At 28.9% G+C, this 20,917-nt stretch overlaps 1 protein-coding gene across 1 annotated transcript; it reads left to right on the forward strand.

Annotated features, from left to right (window-relative positions):
* The first annotated feature begins 1,966 nt into the window (after positions 1 to 1,966).
* Positions 1,967 to 11,621, forward strand: LOC118066107 (potassium voltage-gated channel subfamily KQT member 1-like). Its single transcript, XM_035081899.1, has 5 exons — positions 1,967 to 2,366; positions 2,443 to 2,548; positions 6,223 to 6,586; positions 9,520 to 9,693; positions 11,428 to 11,621. Exons 3-5 carry the CDS (start codon positions 6,505 to 6,507, stop codon positions 11,619 to 11,621), a joined length of 450 nt encoding a protein of 149 aa, XP_034937790.1. The 5' UTR covers positions 1,967 to 2,366; positions 2,443 to 2,548; positions 6,223 to 6,504.
* The last annotated feature ends 9,296 nt before the right edge of the window (positions 11,622 to 20,917 follow it).

Genomic DNA, 20,917 nt, shown 5'->3' on the forward strand with positions numbered 1-20,917 from the left:
TTTTAAAGAAAAAAACATGACCAATAGAGAGTAAATCCGGTCAATGTTCTCTTTCTCTTGACATCCACAATGCAATTGCGTCATTGTTTTACATCTTCTCAACGAAAAATATAAAGGCTTTGATGAACGCTATTCGATGTAAATTTAGATTGTGTTATACAGATTGCATTTAACGATAAATATTTACTTTCAAGAATCATTTTGAATTTGTTGATAAGAAACTTTTCATAAAATGAACATTTTTTTTATAAAAACGTCAGAAAAACTTGGGCGGGAAAATATAGACCCCGCCAAAATCACTACACCAAGATGGCTGGGCTTGAGTTTATTGTAGCGTTCTTTGTTTTCTCTAATTTTATATTGTAACAATGTTATTAACGCAATATAATGTTGTTAATTGTAGGATTCGTTATAAAAGACGATAATCATCAGTTATTTGGACGATTTGAAGGTTTGCACTTAATACTTTTTTTTATTATTTCGTTGTTAACATTTTATTGGGTTAATAAGTTGGAACATAATGTCAATAATTGAGTATTAACAACGAAATTTCTTATAATTATTAAACAATTAATAAAGAATACTAAAATTATAATTTTTGAAAATGTTATAATAGCATAATTAGGGTATTATTAGGAACTGTTAGATTTTTATATAGATTTGAATATGTGTAAAATAATATTCAAGATACAAGCGGCTTTATAGAATAAATCAATTTCGAAAATTCCCTTCTCCAAAAAAAGGTCAAGTGTATTTCCTGTAATTATCGTTAAAATAAGTAAGATTTCAATCGTTTCTACTAATGGTATGGTTAGTAACGCTACAAGAGTACATTACTGTAATCGATCAGAACTTTGTGGCATTCAGTTGCACGCTGCACATTCTTGACCTTGATGGTACTAAATAAAATATCTTGGCAGAATGATTAATCATTGTTATAGTAAGAATAAAGAGAATAGGAATAAAAAATTAAATCATTAATCAAACTAATAAAGCAGCTATAAATATACCTGCAGTTTATGTTGATTGGTTCATTATTCATAAGAAAGAAGCAAAAAAATTGATGAAGTTGAAAATACTTTCTATCAAAATTCTTACTTATTCTAGGGTTAATTTAGTAATCATTGCATTGGGTTCATATGTAATTTAAGTCAGAATAATCTATAGATATAAATGAATTCCAATGAAAAACAATCAACCCCTTCAAGGTTAAAGAATTTTTAATCACCAAGATAGATTATTCTTTTTTTCCATTCTTTTTGTCAATATTTTCAAATGTATTGATTGAGCAAATGAAAACGGAGGACAGATTAGAACGATCATGTCAGGATAAAAAGAAGTAAGGTGGTAAAATAGTAAAAACCTCTAGAGCTGTGCAAGATAAATGGTTTTCTAGAAAAAATAAACGATGAATGTTGCTATCTTTTACCTATACTATGCCTAGGTCATCTATAGAAAAAGTATATACATCTATATAAGTGTATTAATATTGCTAAGACGATTACGAACGTTTAATTGCTCTAATATATTATTTAAGTGATAAAAGTAAAGATACATGAGATTTATTTGAAGTCAAACAGTTAAAATGAGTATTTTATTGAGTTTTTACTTTATTTAATATATAAAGCATCATTTTTTATTAAATTTCTTATGTTTTTTTACGTACCTAGATACATCACCGCTGACATATAAGCAAGAAGCTCCAGCCTTCAACGAAGCAACTGAATCAACACGCTTAGTGAAATTAATCGTGGCACATAATCAGAAGTAACAATGTCAATGTACGACATGTTATTGTACAGGTCGTTACTTCGTAAGCCACCATGACGTCACTCAAGCCCTCCATGAAGAAAACGTGACGTCACGTACAGATCACCAAGTGCTTTACAACAGGAGGGAAGTATGAAAGCGTGCCCATCACCGAATAGTTCTGTTGTCAGGAGTGTAAGGGTGTGAGTTACAGAAGTTGGTGGGTGGTGGTACCACCGATAGCAGCCGAGGGTACACAAGGGTGACACGACTGCCAGGTAGGTAGCCTCCTATCATTATAGAAGCAGGCGCACCAAGGGTTGCGCAGTAAGTTTAACTCGCGTGTATTCCTCCTGTCGAGCCGACCGCTCGAGTGCCGCAGGATCTCTGGATTGTAAAGCTCCTATTTTAAACATTCTTAAGGTAGTTAAGCAGTACGGTTTACCAAGCTTTATTAAGCTTCATACGCACATTTATAACGAAATTATCAAGGGAAGTGTGTGAATAGTTGGAATATTAGTAATTTCAGAAACTAAAGGACACGTGTATATACTTGTACGACACACGAGGATTAAAGAAGGATCATTGTTTTCATGTATCAACTTGGAATTTCAAAAGTATGTAACAAAATGTGGTAAATTCAAATATTGTGCTAATTTTATTTTCTAACAAATTTTGTGTTTTTGTGACTAGGTGAAACAAAGAGTGAATTACCAGATTTTATAGCTAACTCCGAGATAATATTTTTTATCAATAAATTTTTACATTTGTCGATACTGCAGAATACTCTTTGCAACAGGTATGATACGTTATTTTATATTACTCAGTGTCTTTGTAAAGACTACTTTGTATATTTTTATGAATATTTATATGTCATGATTGTGTCAATATGACTTTTTATCAGTAGAATAAATCGAAATCGAGCCTATCATTTTATTCCAACGTAAAAAAGAACTTTATTTATTCATAGTATTTTAAAAAATAAAGTATGATTTTAGTTAGAGGTCTTACTATACTTTATACTTGAAATTTTAAAAGTTCACTACTAATTTTAAATATTGATTCTATTCATTAAAAATGAAGTCAATTAATGTGCTATTAAAATTAGAATAATATTGATTAGATACATAGAAAAAAAAACGTTATGTTGACAATAATAATATCAGAAGGTACGACTTTTAATTGCCATAACAATAACTACTCGTTACAATTAAAAAATAAGTTGATGTCGATGACACAATGATTTTTTTGTTTTATTTTTCCTGTTTTGAATATAAATATTGTACAGCTTTCTAGTACTCACATTATCGTTATTTACATTGAACTGATGACATAATATTAATTGTTAGAATTTCAGTATGTCATGAAATAGTTTTATAAAATAACTTAATCTACGGTTCAAACATGAATTCTCTTTATCTCCTCGTATATCAGGTTTTTTAATAATCAAGTAAATTACAATATGAATACAATAAACTAAAAATCTATTTCCACGCATTCTTAAACTTAGAATCATGAGAACTAAGGGTGAGGTGCCCTACTTCAGGCTGCGTGACATAAACGAGTAGACTCAACGATGTTAAGTTTAACAGACGTTCGCGTGACAATAATTCAGCATCATCCAAAAATGTATTCGTCATTTTATTTTATAATTAGATTTTCATATCACTTTAAACTCAAATGAACAATTATTTCCGAGGAAAAAATAACTTTATTTTTAATGTTATTAACCATTCATGAAAACAACTCTGTTCTTTTTATATTTCTGCAAAGGCCACAAAAGAAATTTTTTGCTGAAAACATTTCAGTGCATAAAATAAATGTATCCAGTCGAGTGAAGTGAAGGAAAAGCTTTAAGAATACAGACGTAAAAAATGATACTAAAATATAAATACAAACGTCAAAATGAACTCGATATAGATGTATTTTTTCTGTTTGATATCATCCTTTTTTTATATCTAATATTAGATTTAAACTGGTTCGTATTACTTAATGATTCTAATAGAAATATTTACAATTGTATTATCAAGTTTTAAGCTTTCATTATAACATTATTTTGTATAATTAATGTGAAATTTTATGCTTCACGAGTTTATGGCTTTCAGTAGTGCTTTGTCGCAAAATTTGCTCCTTTTACATGATTATTGTTATCTATTTGTTATATACAAAGCATATTCAACTAAGTTACAAAGTGCAACTAACTAGAAAATTTTCTCATTTAAATTTATTACTTAAAATACTTACATACTTTATTTAACGTAATTTTTTTTTTGTGGTAGCTGTACAATTTTTAATTAGTAATCAGTATAATCAGCTGCTAGAACGATAAAAATCGGTCGGTCTTTGAATATTACAAATTCTTCCTGTTATCCTGGATTGTGGGCTTCATTAAAGTTCCTGAATATAATTCCACATTTATGACAAAGTTCAAAACCACAAAAACCACGCATGGTTGTTTGTTTGAACCATTTTGCGCTTATATTAATATATTTACTCGGCATTAATCTTCTTAGGTTAGTTTAAGTTGACCTATATTCAATCAAGATGACCCATTACTCATTCTATAAAAATAAGGTCATACATACTTATTTTAAATAATTAGTTATATTTAAATATTTAAAAATAACGTTTTATTACTTTCCAAAGAAATGCACTTATTGTATTATCACTAGTTCTGAGAATCTGAAGTTTATTTTATTTTTTATTGGAGTATCTTAAGTTGGATTTGAAAATTTTCACGCCTCACAGTTTGCATAATTCTAAAGAGATTGACTTGAAGTCTATGCTAAAATGCATCGTGATCTCCATCATTTCACTGCTCTCGTATATTCGTAAATGTAACGTTTATTCTTGGTCTATATGTGCATACACGTTGTCGTTGAATAATTCAAACGTTTTATAACTTGTCAGTGAAATAGCGATAAATCTGGTGAATTATAATATAAAATAGTTTATTGATTATGCTTATATCTGTACATAGTGATGCATATTATTAGCTGGTCATTTCATTTTTTTGAATGATGAAAAATGTTAATTACAACTTTCAAATTTACTTTTATTTTATATTAATTGAATAAATTTAGTAAACTCATTGTAGAGATATTTATGTATAGACATATGTATATAGTTAATTATTTTATTTAATTGTATTTATGATATATATTAAGAGACAAATCGAATGCAAAGTTGTTAGCAGGTCACTTGAATGATTATTAATGTTGAACGCACGAATGAAATTTTTACGTAAAATTACTGTGGGAAAAAAAAATACTCAACGATATGTAGAACAAAAAATAAACCGAGAATACAAAAAACACGTGGGTCTGTCTACTTAGAAATATTTATTTGACTCATGTAAAAGTACTTAGGATTAATTATTTATGAGCCAAAAACAATTGAAGGGCTGATGATGAGCATGAAGATAAATGGATGTGACACAAGAAAGGAAGAAAGAATAAATTCGTTTGAGAGTTAAACATCGAAAAAAAATTGAAATTTTGTTAAAAGTTTGCAACTTTAATCCTACTGCTCATTGTGGTTACGCCCTCGTATGAAAGTTAATGTCGCCCTTGGTTAAAGTTGATATCGATTCATAAATATCAATTTTATTCAGACATTACTGTTGAGTTAAGACCGCACCCCTTAGCACCTCTTTTTAAAGCTTTCAAACTTAGTTTTTTTTTGTAAATGATTTCAAATATCTGTAATTGAGAATGTTTGTAATAAATTTATATTTATCAGAATGACTCAACAAACAGTTAAACAACTTTTGTAGATAATCAAATGTTTATTTAATGTAAATGAACAGTATGTTCAAATATCGATTATCTCACTGAAATTTAGTACATTGGATCAGTTGAAATATATTAACTAATGTATCGATAGTATATTTGCTAAAAATCATAATTTCAAATGTTATTTTCATTGTTAAATATTGTGCATGTTAGTTTAAGTGTAATATTTAATAATTAATCTGAAAATTATCATGTACATACAACTGTTAATTATAATTTTTAATAATTCAATTGCATAGATGTAATTTCTGGTTTAATAATGAAAATTACTACGATAATTATTATTTTTAAATTACTGGGGAGTGTTTGGGGTGTGGGAATTAAGTAAAATAAACATTTGGTTTTTATAGGACTAATTTTCTAAATGCATCCAAATTATCATACAATAAAATATCAATTTTAGACAAATCTTAAAATTAAAAAAAAAAAAAAATACGTTAATAACGAATTCATTCAATGGCTTGCAAGTGCTGCATTCTTTATGATAACATCATATTTAACATTGACGCATTGTCATACATGACATGCAACGTACCCGACTATAAATGTCGATCGAACTAGACCCACTAGCCGAGAGACAAACATACTAGATATCGATTAATATAATTTAAATGATAGTTACCCACAGTGTGAGGGTTCTCCTTGTATATAGTTTGAAAGAATTTTTCTTTTATTACAGGTCAATATAACTCAGCAAAACAATATCAGCAAGTAGTAGGTACACGTGGCAAAAGATTGCCTGAGCTGCACATTAAACCCTGTTAGACAGGGCATGGTCGTAAGGGAGACTACGGGGCGATGACGCTCTATCACCGTCCGCCATCATCACCACGAGTCCCTCAGGACTCGACCAACATCCTGATCCTATACCCGATCCCATTATCAATTCATTCTACAACTACTTTGCGCTATCGGAATTCAAGAAACAGCACGATAGATCCAATTACTCTGGCGAGGAGGCATGAAAGATCGCCCTCGTCATCACGAACAAGGGATGCCCTTGGAAGAAGTGCAAGGATTGCTTCCACCATCCTCCAAAACAGGTATTGGCAATCAATCATAAGTTTAAATTACATTTTTAAAAAATACTCAATCGCTTTTTCTTATTCTTTTCTATGTCTGTACTTTTTCTGATAGAACGTACCTATTTCCTTACATCAGAGAACATAATTTTCATAATATAATTGAGTAAAATATTGTTATAAGTCACTTAAGAAGTAGTTTATTAAAACTTATTAAAACTTAAAATCTTTGCTAAAATCTTTTAAAGTTCTAGATTCTAGAGAATCTTTTAATCTTTCATGACGAAGTAGCTAATTTAAGGAGATTATTTTATGTATGTATATTTAAAACTCGAAATAAGATCATTCATAGTCATAAATATATTCACGGTTTAATCGTTATGTGATGTTTCAAATTTGTCCCATTTTTCTGAGTTATATATAAAAAGTGTGTTATTGTTTTCCTTTGTCTCACTGAACGGTTAAAAAAAAACAATATAAATGATTAACAATGTGCCCAGTATTTTTCTGTACAGATTATAAAGTTTATCATCTATAAAAGAGCACCATAAAATGCGTTTAAAAAAATACAAATAAAACTTGTTTCTCGTATTATATTGACATCGCTCTGGATAGGGGCTATATAAAACTTTTGATTTTTTTTATATAAATTCATACCAATATTTACTTCACAATTTTAAATATTATCGAGCTATGTATACATCTGTACCGAATAATCTTGATTATATAATGAGCTAAATAGTCAGCTACTAAAATTAAAAACTGATTTACATATACCGGATTTGACTAATTTTTTTTCTAATCAAGAATAATAAATGAGTTCGTAGAATAATTAGTTACTAAAAGCAGATTAAATTTACCATCAACTGGGCAATTCTTGGGAATTATTGATGCTGATAGCTTCGAATTGGTTTATTTCTGTCGAGTGGTCTTGATAGTTATCTTGCTGACGCTTTTCCGATTGTATGTTTTAAGTAATTACTTTATAAAGTTTCATAAGCAACTAAATAATATTATAGAACATTAATCAATAGTTAATTGAGACATTTTTTTTCTGTTTTATTCTTTTATTCACATCTGTTTTCATGTTTATCAACGTTAGATTATCAGATTGTAATTTAATTTATTCTTTTTTTTAAAGTATATTCAAATGGATTTTTATCGTTTATTTACATTTTTATTTATATTCTGTTTTCATTTATCTATTTATTTCTTCCAGGTCGCTGATCTTTTAATCAGATGAAATTATGAATATTATTATTGGACGTACATATTGAAAAATTTAATGAGTCTCTGGGTTAATTACCAATTAGTGATAATATCGACAAACTATGAAACCGAATGCTACTCTAGACCTGGAAGCTATAATTGTTATCTGGTTTTTATTCTCTAAGTAAATATTATCGTATGGTCCATTAAACAATTGGTTTTTTAGATATTTAAAAATAATCACCTTTAATACTCATTACTTTTCAATCAGATTTGCAGCAATAAAGATCACCATACTCATAGCCCAAGGTAAAAGTGATCTTGAAGACTTTATGAAAATAATTTACTCTATAAAGTTTCAACTTAAGTTTGTTAATAATAAATTAAAACAATCTTGATGAACCATTTATTGCCTTTTTTATAAAAAATAAATAAGTACATAAATAATCTACTTTAATAGCAAAATGATATTTTATGATTTTTTTATCTTTGAATGAATCGCTTGATCAAAGAAAAAAATACTATTTTAGAATTGAATAAGCAGAAATAATGTATGAATGATATCAGACGCACAACCAAAACAGAAAAGTGCAAAGTAGGCATACACGATTTAATATATCATTCATAGACTTTGAGAAGTTGAACAATAGACTGGAGGTTGGCCTACATTCGTAGCAACTAAATCCCGTGCAGGTCATTGGTGAGGGAACACGGTATGGAACACTCCCTCATGTACACAAGCTTGTGAAATAACTAGGAATAATCGTAAAGCCGGAAAGACATGATTACAGTAACCCTGGAGCAATTCATGCTGCAATCGACCGTATAATTGACTTTAGTTAATCGAATTTGATAATACTTTCTTAAAAGTATCCAAATGATTTCTCGTTATATTGATGAGAATTCTTTAGAGAATTAAGCTTTTTCTGTATTGTTTTCTCTTAAGCGAAGTAAATTGTATATAGCATGTACGACGAAAATTAAAGTACTTTTTACCTGCGATAGCAGTGGGCTAGCTTCATCGATTTAGTGAAATGGAAACAAGCACCGCGAACTTTATATACAGGTCACGCGAAACGCAGTAGGGAACGATATGAATAGTATTATATGGTTAGTTTGAAAATTGGAAAAAAACATTCAGTCACTGTCAAAAAAAATGAGGGCTGTATATTTTGTTGCAAAATTATTTCAACAAATGATTATCCGGATTTAATTAAATACCTAGAATTAATACCAACATATTTTTTCATGCGAGAATTAAATTCAATTTGACCTACGATTTAGTTAGATTAATTTGTATATTATGCTGCTCATATATGCTCCATCAAGTATGGTATAGATTAGTTGGACTATTTTTAAAAATAGTTCATTCTATGTATATGAAGTGATAAAAACTTGGTAGAAATCAATGTACCAAAGAATGAATCAATTTGATGTAATTGATGCATTCATTTTGCGAGCTATTGAACTAAAATTTTTTATAACATTAAAAATCAAATAGGCTATATGTTTAAATATATAGTAAGTAAGTTTGCTGTTGAATAGATTTCATGTTGAAATAAATTCACGTGAATGAGAACAAAGTTACCTCTTTTTAGGAGCAATATTTTAGTTGTCTTTAGGCTATAAAATTTGTTCAAATAGTACATAGCCATTATTATATTTTGATTCATTCTATTTTTCAGCGTTCATTTATTGTCTTTGTATTTTTTTTTCTCGTTTATTAAATTGTATTCTTTTTTTAGGTAACCGGGGTCCATTGAACGTCACAATTGTCCAAGTAGGCGGCGGAAATGGAAGCAGCAAAGGAAGTGAGTTTCTCGGATTGGAAGCACCACCTGAATTGAAACCAGCTCCATCACCACTGTCCGAGACTAGTGCAACTTTGCAATCTGACAACAACGATACATTCACAGGAGGTAAATAACTTATATCTCATCAAGATTTTATAAAGGTATCGTCTTTCCACTGAAACATTCGCTTATAAGGATTTATTTCGAAATGAAGCGATTCTCTTTTATTTATATATTTATCTAAATCCTATTGTAAGAGATTAACGATAAATCTAAAAATAATATCGATATAAATTTTTAGGATTACTGAAGAAGGAATTCAAAATTTTTGTGATTGAATAAAAATTTTATTGTACGTTTATTTTATGTTTAGGTTCAATTATTTATAATATTCTTATTACGAATAGCTGTATTATTTTCCTACTGGTCACGTTAAGTATCTTGTAATTCTCTAATCTTATTTGCTAGAGCTTTGAGTTGTCCCTGTGAAGTTGGTAGAGGTTTTGAAACCTTCTCTAACAGTTCTGTCGCACCACCAGATCGAACGAATACTCCAAACACGTGGTCTTGACGTTTCTTCATTTTCATAAAATACAATATTACGTAGTGCCTTATATTATTTTCAATGAAAATAAAATATCAGTATTCGTATTTTTTCATATTGTAATATTTATTTAATGTTTATTGTAAATTTACTATTAAGCGTGTTTGAAATTGTGTTGTGCATTCAAGATCTATTGAATTGAATGGAAAGTCATTCATGGATAAATAGAATTGATTGTGGTGCTTTGAAATTAAATTTTATCGATTGGACTATAGTAACCAATGATTTTGATGAAAATACGAATTTTGATAATGGCAAAAATTATCTTGAATGATGTTTTCAAGTCGTAAATTCTATTTTTAATGATAATTACAATAATAGTTGTGGTTAATTGAAATACCGAATCAAATGTTTCAGTTAAATAATTGTAAAATTTTTGTACTAGAAAATTCGTAAATTTTTTACTTAAAAAACTAATTCGTATTAGAATAAAATGTGACCGTGAAAAACGAACAGTGACGACGTGATTCTGATCCCGTAATGGGATCAAATACAAACTGGAGTTCATGCAATACTGCACAAACTCGCCCTCTACCTGAAATATTTATCGTTGATTGTTCAGATAACGGAAACAATAATCGTGAAACTGTGAAATCTAATTCGGTTCGCGAAATATTAGGTTTGAAAAAAACATTATCAACAACAACAAATTCTAATAGTCAGATTACATCTTCTTGGAGAAGAAAGCGCACGCCTCGAGGTATTTCTTTTTGATAAGGCCTCCAGTATTGATCAGGCGATATCCGATATTTTTTATAGGTAATCCTGATCTAGTCATTTATCTCAGTGCTCTAATGTTACCACATTTGAGCTAATGACAGGTTCAACAATGAAAACATTATACTTGGTTCTCATATGTTAGAATATTTTTCTGACTATAATCAAGATCATTATGAAGATAATATTACTTTATAATCTATTCGGCTAATTTCAAAGAAAAAAAAAATTATTTGAATTCCTTTGAAGGTATTTTTTCTATAATAAAATATTTTAATTCACCATCAAAGTGAATGTTTCAGATTTATATATCACAATTGCCATTTTTTTTTTATCAATCAAATGTTTTAAATTCAAAAAAATTAATCAATTTTCTTTTATTTACTGAGATCATTTATGTTTTATTTTACGAGGTATTTATTTTCAATAAATTTGATGACTACATCCAAATGTACTTTCATGGATTTCATAGTTTTATATTTTTTCATATATTCGAGAGATTTATATATGATTGTATACTGATGAATTTTTTTTGGCAGGTGTAGATCCACGCTTGCTGCTGGGTAATGTTTCAAGCGGGATTTCAGTCAGTGGTGATCGCAATACATGGGAAGGGCGATATCATGTGAAGGAGCATCGGAGAGCTGGAAAAGCTACTTTCCAAGGTCAAGTGTATAATTTTCTGGAACGACCCACTGGCTGGAAGTGCTTCCTGTACCACTTTTCTGTGTAAGTCAATACCCTTTAAACTATTTTTTCGAATTATTTTTATAAGTTGGAGTCAGACTTTTCTAAAGTACACTTTTGAAAGAATATCGATTGTCACACGTTTTGATGGGACAATCCATCTTTAATGTCAGTTAATAAGAAACATTATTAATATTATCAAAGAAAAAGATTGATGAGAATACACAAGATACTACAGAGGGGTCACAAAATTTTCTCTATTATATACTTATTGTATACACAAGTTTACACACTCATAAAAAGCATTATAATCGGGTTGAGAGAAGTCTCCTTCCACTCATTCCTTTGCCCAAGGCTAGTTGGTCGTTTATTCTACAGCAATTGGGCTTTGAATTCTATGGAGAACTACTTAGAATATTACCGGATATGGAAATATTTTCGAAATTCTTGTGCAATTGAAATGTTCATAGAATTATATTTCCGTGTACAATGAAGACTATATAGATCTTGTTAGGTTATATACAACTCTTTCTCTTTCGTTTTCTTTCCTAATCAATATTCAAACACTAAACTCATCAGAAGCAATGAAAAAGACATTAACTCATTGATCGACATATAATACACTGCAATTTCATACAATAGTGTTATTAGCTATTTTTTATATCATTTGATAAAATCGAAATTTTAAACTTCACGCGATTGCCGTATTAACAATAGAATTCAGCTTAAGATAAGATTTCATCAGAAAATATTCTGTCATGTTGACCTGAAAAATTTCGGTTTTGATTTTTTCTAAATGATATTTCCAATTTGTAAAAAATATTCAATATTTGAGCTACAACCCATAACTAAATATAAGTTAATTGACAGAGCTGTTTCATTTATCATTTTATTATTAGTTTTTGTTCATCCTTTAATTCAATGAAGTTCAGTTAATTTTAACAAACGAATTGATATTGAGTTGATTTTATAATAATCAATTCAATGGATATTAGTTATATATCTGAAATTTATTAAATCTATTGATAAATCAGATGTTCGTGGTTATTATTGAATATGTTGAATGCATAATACGTCCGAGTAGTAGAGCCTAAAGTTTGAACAAACAGATGGCGGGTCGTATATCTAGCTTCACTCCTTGACTGAGTCGGTACATATTGTGTTCACATTATATTTTACTCAGAACTTATCAAGTATGATTACAAAAGCAACGTTATTTTAAAACGAAATCATCTAATTTTAATTTCACCAGATTATTAAATAGATTATTATAAATAAAAAAATACCAAAGAATATAAACAAAGATTATATAAATCAATCGAATTAGTTTAAATAAATGATTGTGTTGATTACAAAAATTTAAAGATAGTTCATTTGTAGTTGAAGCTATGAGCTATAAACGTATTGGTTAAATATTAATATTTGAATCAATTAAAAATAATCAATATACCTAAATTTAGTTCTCTTTAAGCTCATATAACTATAGTAATAAGCCCAGTATTTAAAGGGTTTTATATCATTATTTTAATTAATCCTTTATTTTTTTAATAATTCTCTGGTGAATTCTATTATTATGTGATAATAAACGAAATATTACACATGAAAATGAAGTGAATTGGAGGTTTCATGAGATAATATCAATATAAACGATCAATTTAATAAAGCATCTACTCGCTTTATTTATCAAAATGAATTAGGTTTAAAAGTACTTATATTTCTTTTAGCTGCTTTGCTTTCATGTATGAAAACTTATTTTAACAGTGACATTTATTCATTATGTTTTGTTGAATAAAAGATAAGTTCTTAGATAAAAAAAAATACATAGTAAGCCTTTAGAAATGCAAATAGAAATACAGTACTATTTTTCTCTCACTCTGATCGAAAGCTGGCAATATGTCATTTGTCCATCATTGAGTTTTCTGTTTGTCGTTGTTAAAAGAAAATATTATGTATAGATTGAAAATAACTTTACGAGGGTTAGATAATATTAGGTGCCTGTTCCGTACATTGCATGATCTCGGGTTAAACTAATTTAAATATTTTATCACGCTACAACTATCAGCATCGTTATTAAGCAGTTCATGCCCGATTTTTTTTTTCTTATTTTCTTTTTTTAAATAACTTTTTACGGTACCGTTATCCGATTTGTTGTTCTTCATAATAAAGAGTTCGATTAATCGTTTTAGGAAAGTTCAAGGACGTTGTCATTGTGAAAAACACTATTTTTCTAAGTATAAAAAATTAGCTCACAAAATATGAAGAGAAAAGAATAAAGAGAGTCATCGTCACGACTATTTATTGATTTTTTCTCTTTCACATTATATATACATTATTGGAAGAATAATTTTCAAATTGTTTTCTACTCTATTGTTTAATATAAATTCTTAACCCATTTTTGAATCACAAAACCTAAAAATTACCGAAAAGCTTTATTTTATATGAGCTAAAATATTTATTAAATCAACAGAATGCTCAACTTTTCATAATCAATTGAAAGTGAAATTTAATAATATTAGAACACAATTAGTTGTTCATGGTAAAAAAATCTATTGTTAAATGAAAGAAAAATTGTGGTGATTGTTTAATTTTTTTTATAGAAGTTAATTGAATAATAAGAATAGAACATAGCTTTTTTCAATAAATTTAATTCAATTATATTTTATACAAGGAACTTTTCTGAAAAATTTTGAAAGAAAAATCTAGTGTATCATTTTACGACATCTTTCAATATTCTATCCACGAATGTCCAGCCAATAAAAAGTTTATCACCTCTTCAAGCTGTCTGCTTTTAATGTTGAAGAAATTCTTGTGGAGATATCTTGTTTTATATCTTCCTTCGAAACTTGAGAGAATCGTTTTATGCAAATTTTCATGAGTAAAATATATCGTTTAATAAAATTGCTGAACACTTGTAAAAATATTTTTACTTTTCAATGTAGAAATCGTTAAGTAGTCATTCCTTGAGTACTTTAACAGCTATTAGAGCAGCAGCTGTAAAATGAAATTGATTCGAAAAGTTATCGATTCTGTTGACTGATGATGATGAATAACACAGCATTTCTCATATTCAACTCGACATCTGTTGATAGTTAATATAGTCGCAGCTAAATATTACGTTTCATAAATGCATTCGTGTAACATCAATAATGTAGAAGGGTCGTAGAGCGGCCTTGCCATAAAATATCGACCCGACGACTGATATCGATTCTCCAGCTGAGTAAAATATACGTATTATATCTTAACAATGTGTTTGACGCGATAGGCGAGGGTCGTACGTCCTTATATTTATTCTTTTTTACCTTTCTATTGCCAGACACCACCGACAATATAGGTCATGCGTTAGACATTTTCATAAGTATGTATAGTAAATTTATCTCAGGGTCAATGACAGATATTTCATATTTACTTACCAAATATTTGTAGGGTTTCTTACCCTAAAATACTTGATGGTGATTATTGGTTAAGATAACCTATCAGCACGAAAGATAAATATTTTTTTTTCGAATATCTTTTATTATTGAATTAATTAAAAAATTAGAACAGTTGCATGTAATCTTATAAATTAAAAATATTGGAACGAAGAACTCGAATACGTTACACTGAAATTAACACATGGAAATGATTGTTAGTCACGATAACTCCTAAATTGAAGCTATTTTATTTGTTATTTATTTATTTAAAAAAAATTATTTCTATTCGTTTTTGATATCTTTCAATTTTTTTAGATTAATTTTATATTTATGAGAATAGGGAATAAGTAATTAAATCGATAATGCTTTTATTTGGAATATATTATTAAATAAAAAAACTCTGATGGTTCTTTGAGATTCTTAAAGTATCATAAATAATTCAAAGATTAATTTTCTTCATAAATAAATAAGTATTAAGTCTCAGGAGAGCGTAAAAGGAAAAATTTTTGTTAAAAATGAGGTCAACTTTTAAGATAATCTGCCTCACGGAAGTACATTTAAATTCAGGTAAATCCAACGAGATCAACTAATAAAAATATTCTAATTTGGTTTGTTAATTAATGTTATTTTATATTGTATTAAATTAACAGATGGAAACAGTTTTTATGGAAGGCGGTCAGGGCCATTATCAAGTATAAAAAAAAGCAGACAGTTGTATTCGCATAGTCTCTTTCACATTCGGATTTTTCATCCGTCACGCTAGAATAGAAGCTTCAACACTGCCTACTCTATCATCGTCTTGTTTTACTTTATTTACGTCATTCGTTTACTTTTCTCTTTCACTCCAGTCTCTAGAGTAATACGTTTTGCAATAAACAAACTTGGGTGGTCATAGAAAAAATTTGAAAGTCAAATTGTTGTTCACCTGATTTATCTATTTTATATTGATAAAAAAATCGTTTGTTTTACGCTGCCAAGTAAATCTTCCAATAACTTTTTTTTGTTCATTGTTATTCTTTTATTATTTGTAGAAATTGCTTGGATTATGAGTCTTAATTCATGATTGATTTGAAATCAACATTGATATATTAATTTACAGATCAATTGCCCATCAAGTATGTTATGTCTGATTTTATTTCAACAAATCAAAAGTTGTTTTCTGCCTATTCACCTATAAACTAACACTTATATGGCGTGCTAGAAAGCTGTAAATTCTTCTCCATCGCTGATGCAATACATTAAAGACGTGAGGCGAAAGAATGATGCTTTTGACTCCTGATGTACTCGGCATATGTATGCATGAGCGATCAGAATCGTTGTGAGAATTGAAGTGGAAAATACTATGCTTGGTCAGACAATGGATTATCGACTTTTCGTTATTTTTGCGGCTTAATATTGTTAAAAATATTATTAAATCAAATTAAATTCCATAATTTGTGAAAATATACTTGGAACTGAACTGGATTCATAGGTTATTAAAAGTTTTAAAACGCTTATGAAAAAAAAAAGACTTTTCCTTTGATGGAATTTAGTTTCTTTCAACATAAAGTTCTATTTGTAACTAAAAGTTGAAATGATTATTTCATTGTTTTTTAATTATTTAAAGTAAAGTTGTTGTGAGTGTTTATTAAAGACTGTATTAGAATAATGTATTTTAATGAAGGTGATGTTTGGAAAATTCGATTTTTTTTTTTAAATTTTCAATAAATGGGAAACAATGGATGTATGATTAAAATATTCAGTAGTTTTTTTCAAATATTTTATTTATGTTAAAATGAAAATTTAATTATGAAGATATTTTGAATATAATTTCAAGCTCTCCTGTACATTTGACAAATCCACATTATTATTAAAATTTAAATCTGCTAATGAATTCATGTAATTATTTTGAATTTTGCTTTTGAGAATTTTTAATGTAATTTATAAAATATCAATCATTTTGATATTTCATATCAATGATGTAATCTTTAGTAGATAAATATTTGTTTTGGAAATCCAAATTCTAATGAATTCATAAATTTCATTTTATCAACGATAAAACGAAACATGAAAAACGGTATGCATTCAAATTCTTTGATCAGTGAGATATAGAACCAACCTATTCAAAACTTGGTAGTCCATATTCGCACCTTTTAACCTACTTTTTGGGAAACATTTTGAAAATACCTTCACACCTCCTATCGTATGAAATTATTAAACGTCTCGTCGCGTTCAAAGGGTATACCACTTTAAAAGAAAGTGTATGTTATGAAATGAACGTTTCTGAGGGGTGAAAATTCGTCAAGGTAATAAAGCTCGTAGACTCTAAATAGAAAAACAAAATTGACGCGGGCAACGATGCATAAACGTCTCTCTACCATGCGCCATCGATCGTTTCCATAAATAGAGCGAGGGGCCGCATGTCGGAAGGTATTTAGCATTTCATAACAAACTTTTTGACCCTTGCATATACTCAATTATGACAAGAGACATATAACTCTTGATGGCAGTTAGGAAGAAAAGAAAGAAGTTGGAAGCATTGAGCATATTATATTTCCTAAATCAAGTGTCGTTTTTTCCACAAAGTACCCTTTAGTCTGCCCCGAGGGATTTTTTTATTCAATTTTTTTTCATTTCTATTTATCTCTGTCCCATTTTTTTACTTGTCTTTTTCTCTCCCTTCTTTAACAAACAATTTGGTGAAGTGGATAACATTGCGTGGAGAAAATAGATATGCGAAAAGACATTCTGGGGAGGATCTTGTTGAACAGAGAGGCTAGTTATCATGCTTCACTTACCTCCTTGGAGTATATTATAAGAAGAAAAGTTCATCTTCAACTCCAAGAGGTCTAGCTTGTATTATCGTTTGATATAGATATATGCCACCTCAAATATAAAAGTGGTAAAAAGTTTTTGAATGTGGTTTTAACTGTTCTAAAAAGTAGTAGTGGTTTGTACTTGGTTAACTTGAAAATTCATGGTTATATAGTATACATTCCGGAGTACGAAAAAAGTTTATAGAATTGTTACAGTTTTACTCAAGTACCAGTAGTTTGTAATAAATTCAATTTCAGTTGGTAACTTTATTTCATCGCACTTTTTTGTCGTTTAAAAATAGATTAATTGATAAATCTGTAATCAGAGATTACAGTAACTATTAATTAATGAATCATTTTACATATGTTGTTGATGCCGAATGCATTTTTTGTGTATCACGGAAATTATTCAAGAAGTTACGATCTAGATTCTTGTCAAAATGTCAAAAGCACATGCACATACTGTAAGTTAGTAAAACAGGCATGAAATCGTTTAACTTTACTGGTCTGATTTTTATCATGTTGTTGACAAGTTATGAGGGAGTTATTAATCTTAAAATTCTCACGTCATGTAATGATTGTGAGGAGAAAGTAAGATTGAGATGTACGGATATGTATTTAAGCATTTTTCCATTCATTATTCATCAAGAAATCCAAGTTGTAGAAATTAAAAGCCATAAATAATGTCACACTTCCATTTTCTTAATCTCAACAATCTTCCAAGTAATAACTCTAAGTGTTTTTGACCGGAAGTGTAGATTAATATTTTGCGTGTTATTTTTTGTAATTGAATTTTTCAGTGGTGAAATAAAACAATAAAGCTTGTTTTTTTTTCTATTATTTGATCATATTTGGAAACTTTTATAACTTGTTCTTTTAAGTGGTTAAAAATAGTGAAAATTTATTTTTCTGTACATAAAAAAATAATTTTAATGCTGTATATATATATATATATATATATATATATACATGGATAAAATTTTCTTTCTACGAAGCGTGTAGAAAACAAATAAAAGAAAAAAGATTTTAGTTTCGCCTAACTGAAATGATAGTTACAAAGCATGTAGTTGTACAAAAGAAGTACAATATAGAAAAATATAAGTACTAGAGCGTAAGGTTTTTAAAAATGCCACATGTAAAAAGCTTGTAGGTCGATCTCACCCCATTAAACTTTACTTAAGGCACACGAGACTGAAATGGAATAAATCGGCCTTGCAACACGAGGTTTTTTTTTGTTGCTTATAATGCTAGAGTATTCATCAAAAGATGGACAATTCAATACGCGTAAAAATAGGTACTAAATGTGTGTAAAGAAAATTTTTAGACAAACCCAAAAATAAAATGTGAAATAGCGAAATGGTGAAATTAAGAGCTTCCATGGTAAGGTTTAGATGAATGTGGATCATGTAGGATTAAAAAAAATTAGTAGAGAAGAATAAGCATAAAATGAAAAGGAAGTTTTTTTCTTTGACTATACATACTGGACTATAATCACCTGAGGCAATTGGGCATTGATCCGAGCATCTTCCATAGGTCTTTAAATCATATGTCTCGTTCAATGATATGTATTTCCAATAGAATAAAGACAAAGAAAGTTCGTTGCCAGTTAACGGACTATAATGACGCATTACTAAAGCCCAAGGCGTCGCAAAGCACCCCTTTAGCGTTGCGGTAGAGGGCGAAACTACACAGCGGCTTTGAGCCACAGTTGGTTGCGGGCTTTCAACCTGTAAAGATCGTAGCTACTCTTATTTCCAATTCTCAATACTTGTGGGGCTAGTATACATTTATTTAAGTGGGTTTTAGGCCATTTTATGGCAATAAATAATAAAAATGTATGACAATACGTAAAAGAGATTATCAAGATTTCAATTTAAAACCAGGATAAATGTCAGTTTTATGTCATAAGAGATGTGTTTATCGGAAAGGTCAAAGGATGCTCATCAAATTCATACTTTACCGTCTGCGCTGATTCCCGTTTAAGCATTCATATATGCTGAGTTCACCTTAGCATTTGCTGGTTGTGAATGTATTAAAAATGTTTCTTTGTCTATCATAAATTTTACCAAAAGCTTTTGTTTTTAAAGAAAAATCTAGTGAAAAGTTTTACTGAGTTGGTTAATTATTTAAGAAGAGAATATTGAGAACGGTTAATTAAAAAAACTTCTGTGATTCAATGTCACCCCTAAAGCAATAAATATTTAAAGCAATCTTAAAAGTGCATTTGGTTAGCTACTGATTAATGTAAGTACTTAATTATTCTAGAAAACATAATAGGCTTTTTGTTATGATCTGTTATAATTCTATCTACCAGTACTAAACAAAGGAAACAATTGATTTTCATACTAAAACAAAAATGAAAAACATTTTCTCTTAGATTGGTGATATTTATAAGAGACTTAAGTGATAAAATTTATTAAATGACTAAAATATCAAGAAAATAATAATGATATCTAAATAAAAGTGTACACGAATTTTCATAGAAGATAATTTAGTTAAAAAGACTCAATTATACTCAATGCAATAATTGATGAAATCATATCAATATTTGGATCAGTCCGAGAAATATTATTCAGTGAGAATGCCAATAACACAACTACGATTCTCCCGCTTTATTGTCGGGTGTGAGTTGTTCAAGAAAGTTTTGAGGTGAGAGTCTGACGTAGCATTCAGAATAGTGCTGTGAGTATATCAGTGAATAACGAGTAGTGAAAATAAATGTAGAGGAAGACAGTGACAAGTCGATGGAAAGTGTATTAAACATGAGTGCAGAATTATTGGCAATTTCTGGTGTTAGTAATAAGAATAGAATAGTCACTTTTTAAGTGTCCCAAACCAAAAGGAATCAAAGATAAAATAATTAAATATTAAAAATTGAAGATAAACGTTTTACTTGACTTTAAATATTCTTTAGATATCATTTTTAAATTTTATAAAAAGAAACTGATATTTAAAAACTGCATAAAAAAATTTTAAACTGCCATAACTATTTCCGGTCATTATGTCCGGACTTTCACAAACGAATGTATGGTCGAGGTCGACTAATCATCTTGACCTTCAACGAAGACGAAGGAAAGATTTATCTAGTAATCCCAGCAAGTTATATTCCGGTATTAAAGTTAGGGGTTGAAGTAGTA

The sequence above is a fragment of the Chelonus insularis genome, unplaced genomic scaffold (genome assembly GCF_013357705.1).
Source record: "Chelonus insularis isolate UGA/USDA-ARS -01 unplaced genomic scaffold, ASM1335770v1 contig_326_pilon, whole genome shotgun sequence".
In the NCBI taxonomy this organism is placed as follows: domain Eukaryota; kingdom Metazoa; phylum Arthropoda; class Insecta; order Hymenoptera; family Braconidae; genus Chelonus; species Chelonus insularis.

Bases quoted from the DNA above. Each gene is read 5' to 3' on its own strand.
- LOC118066107 (XM_035081899.1), top strand. From the start codon at position 6,505: ATGAAAGATCGCCCTCGTCATCACGAACAAGGGATGCCCTTGGAAGAA. The intron at 6,587-9,519 runs GTATTGGCAATC...TTCTTTTTTTAG, and splicing joins TCCACCATCCTCCAAAACAG to GTAACCGGGGTCCATTGAAC. The intron at 9,694-11,427 runs GTAAATAACTTA...TTTTTTTGGCAG, and splicing joins CAACGATACATTCACAGGAG to GTGTAGATCCACGCTTGCTG.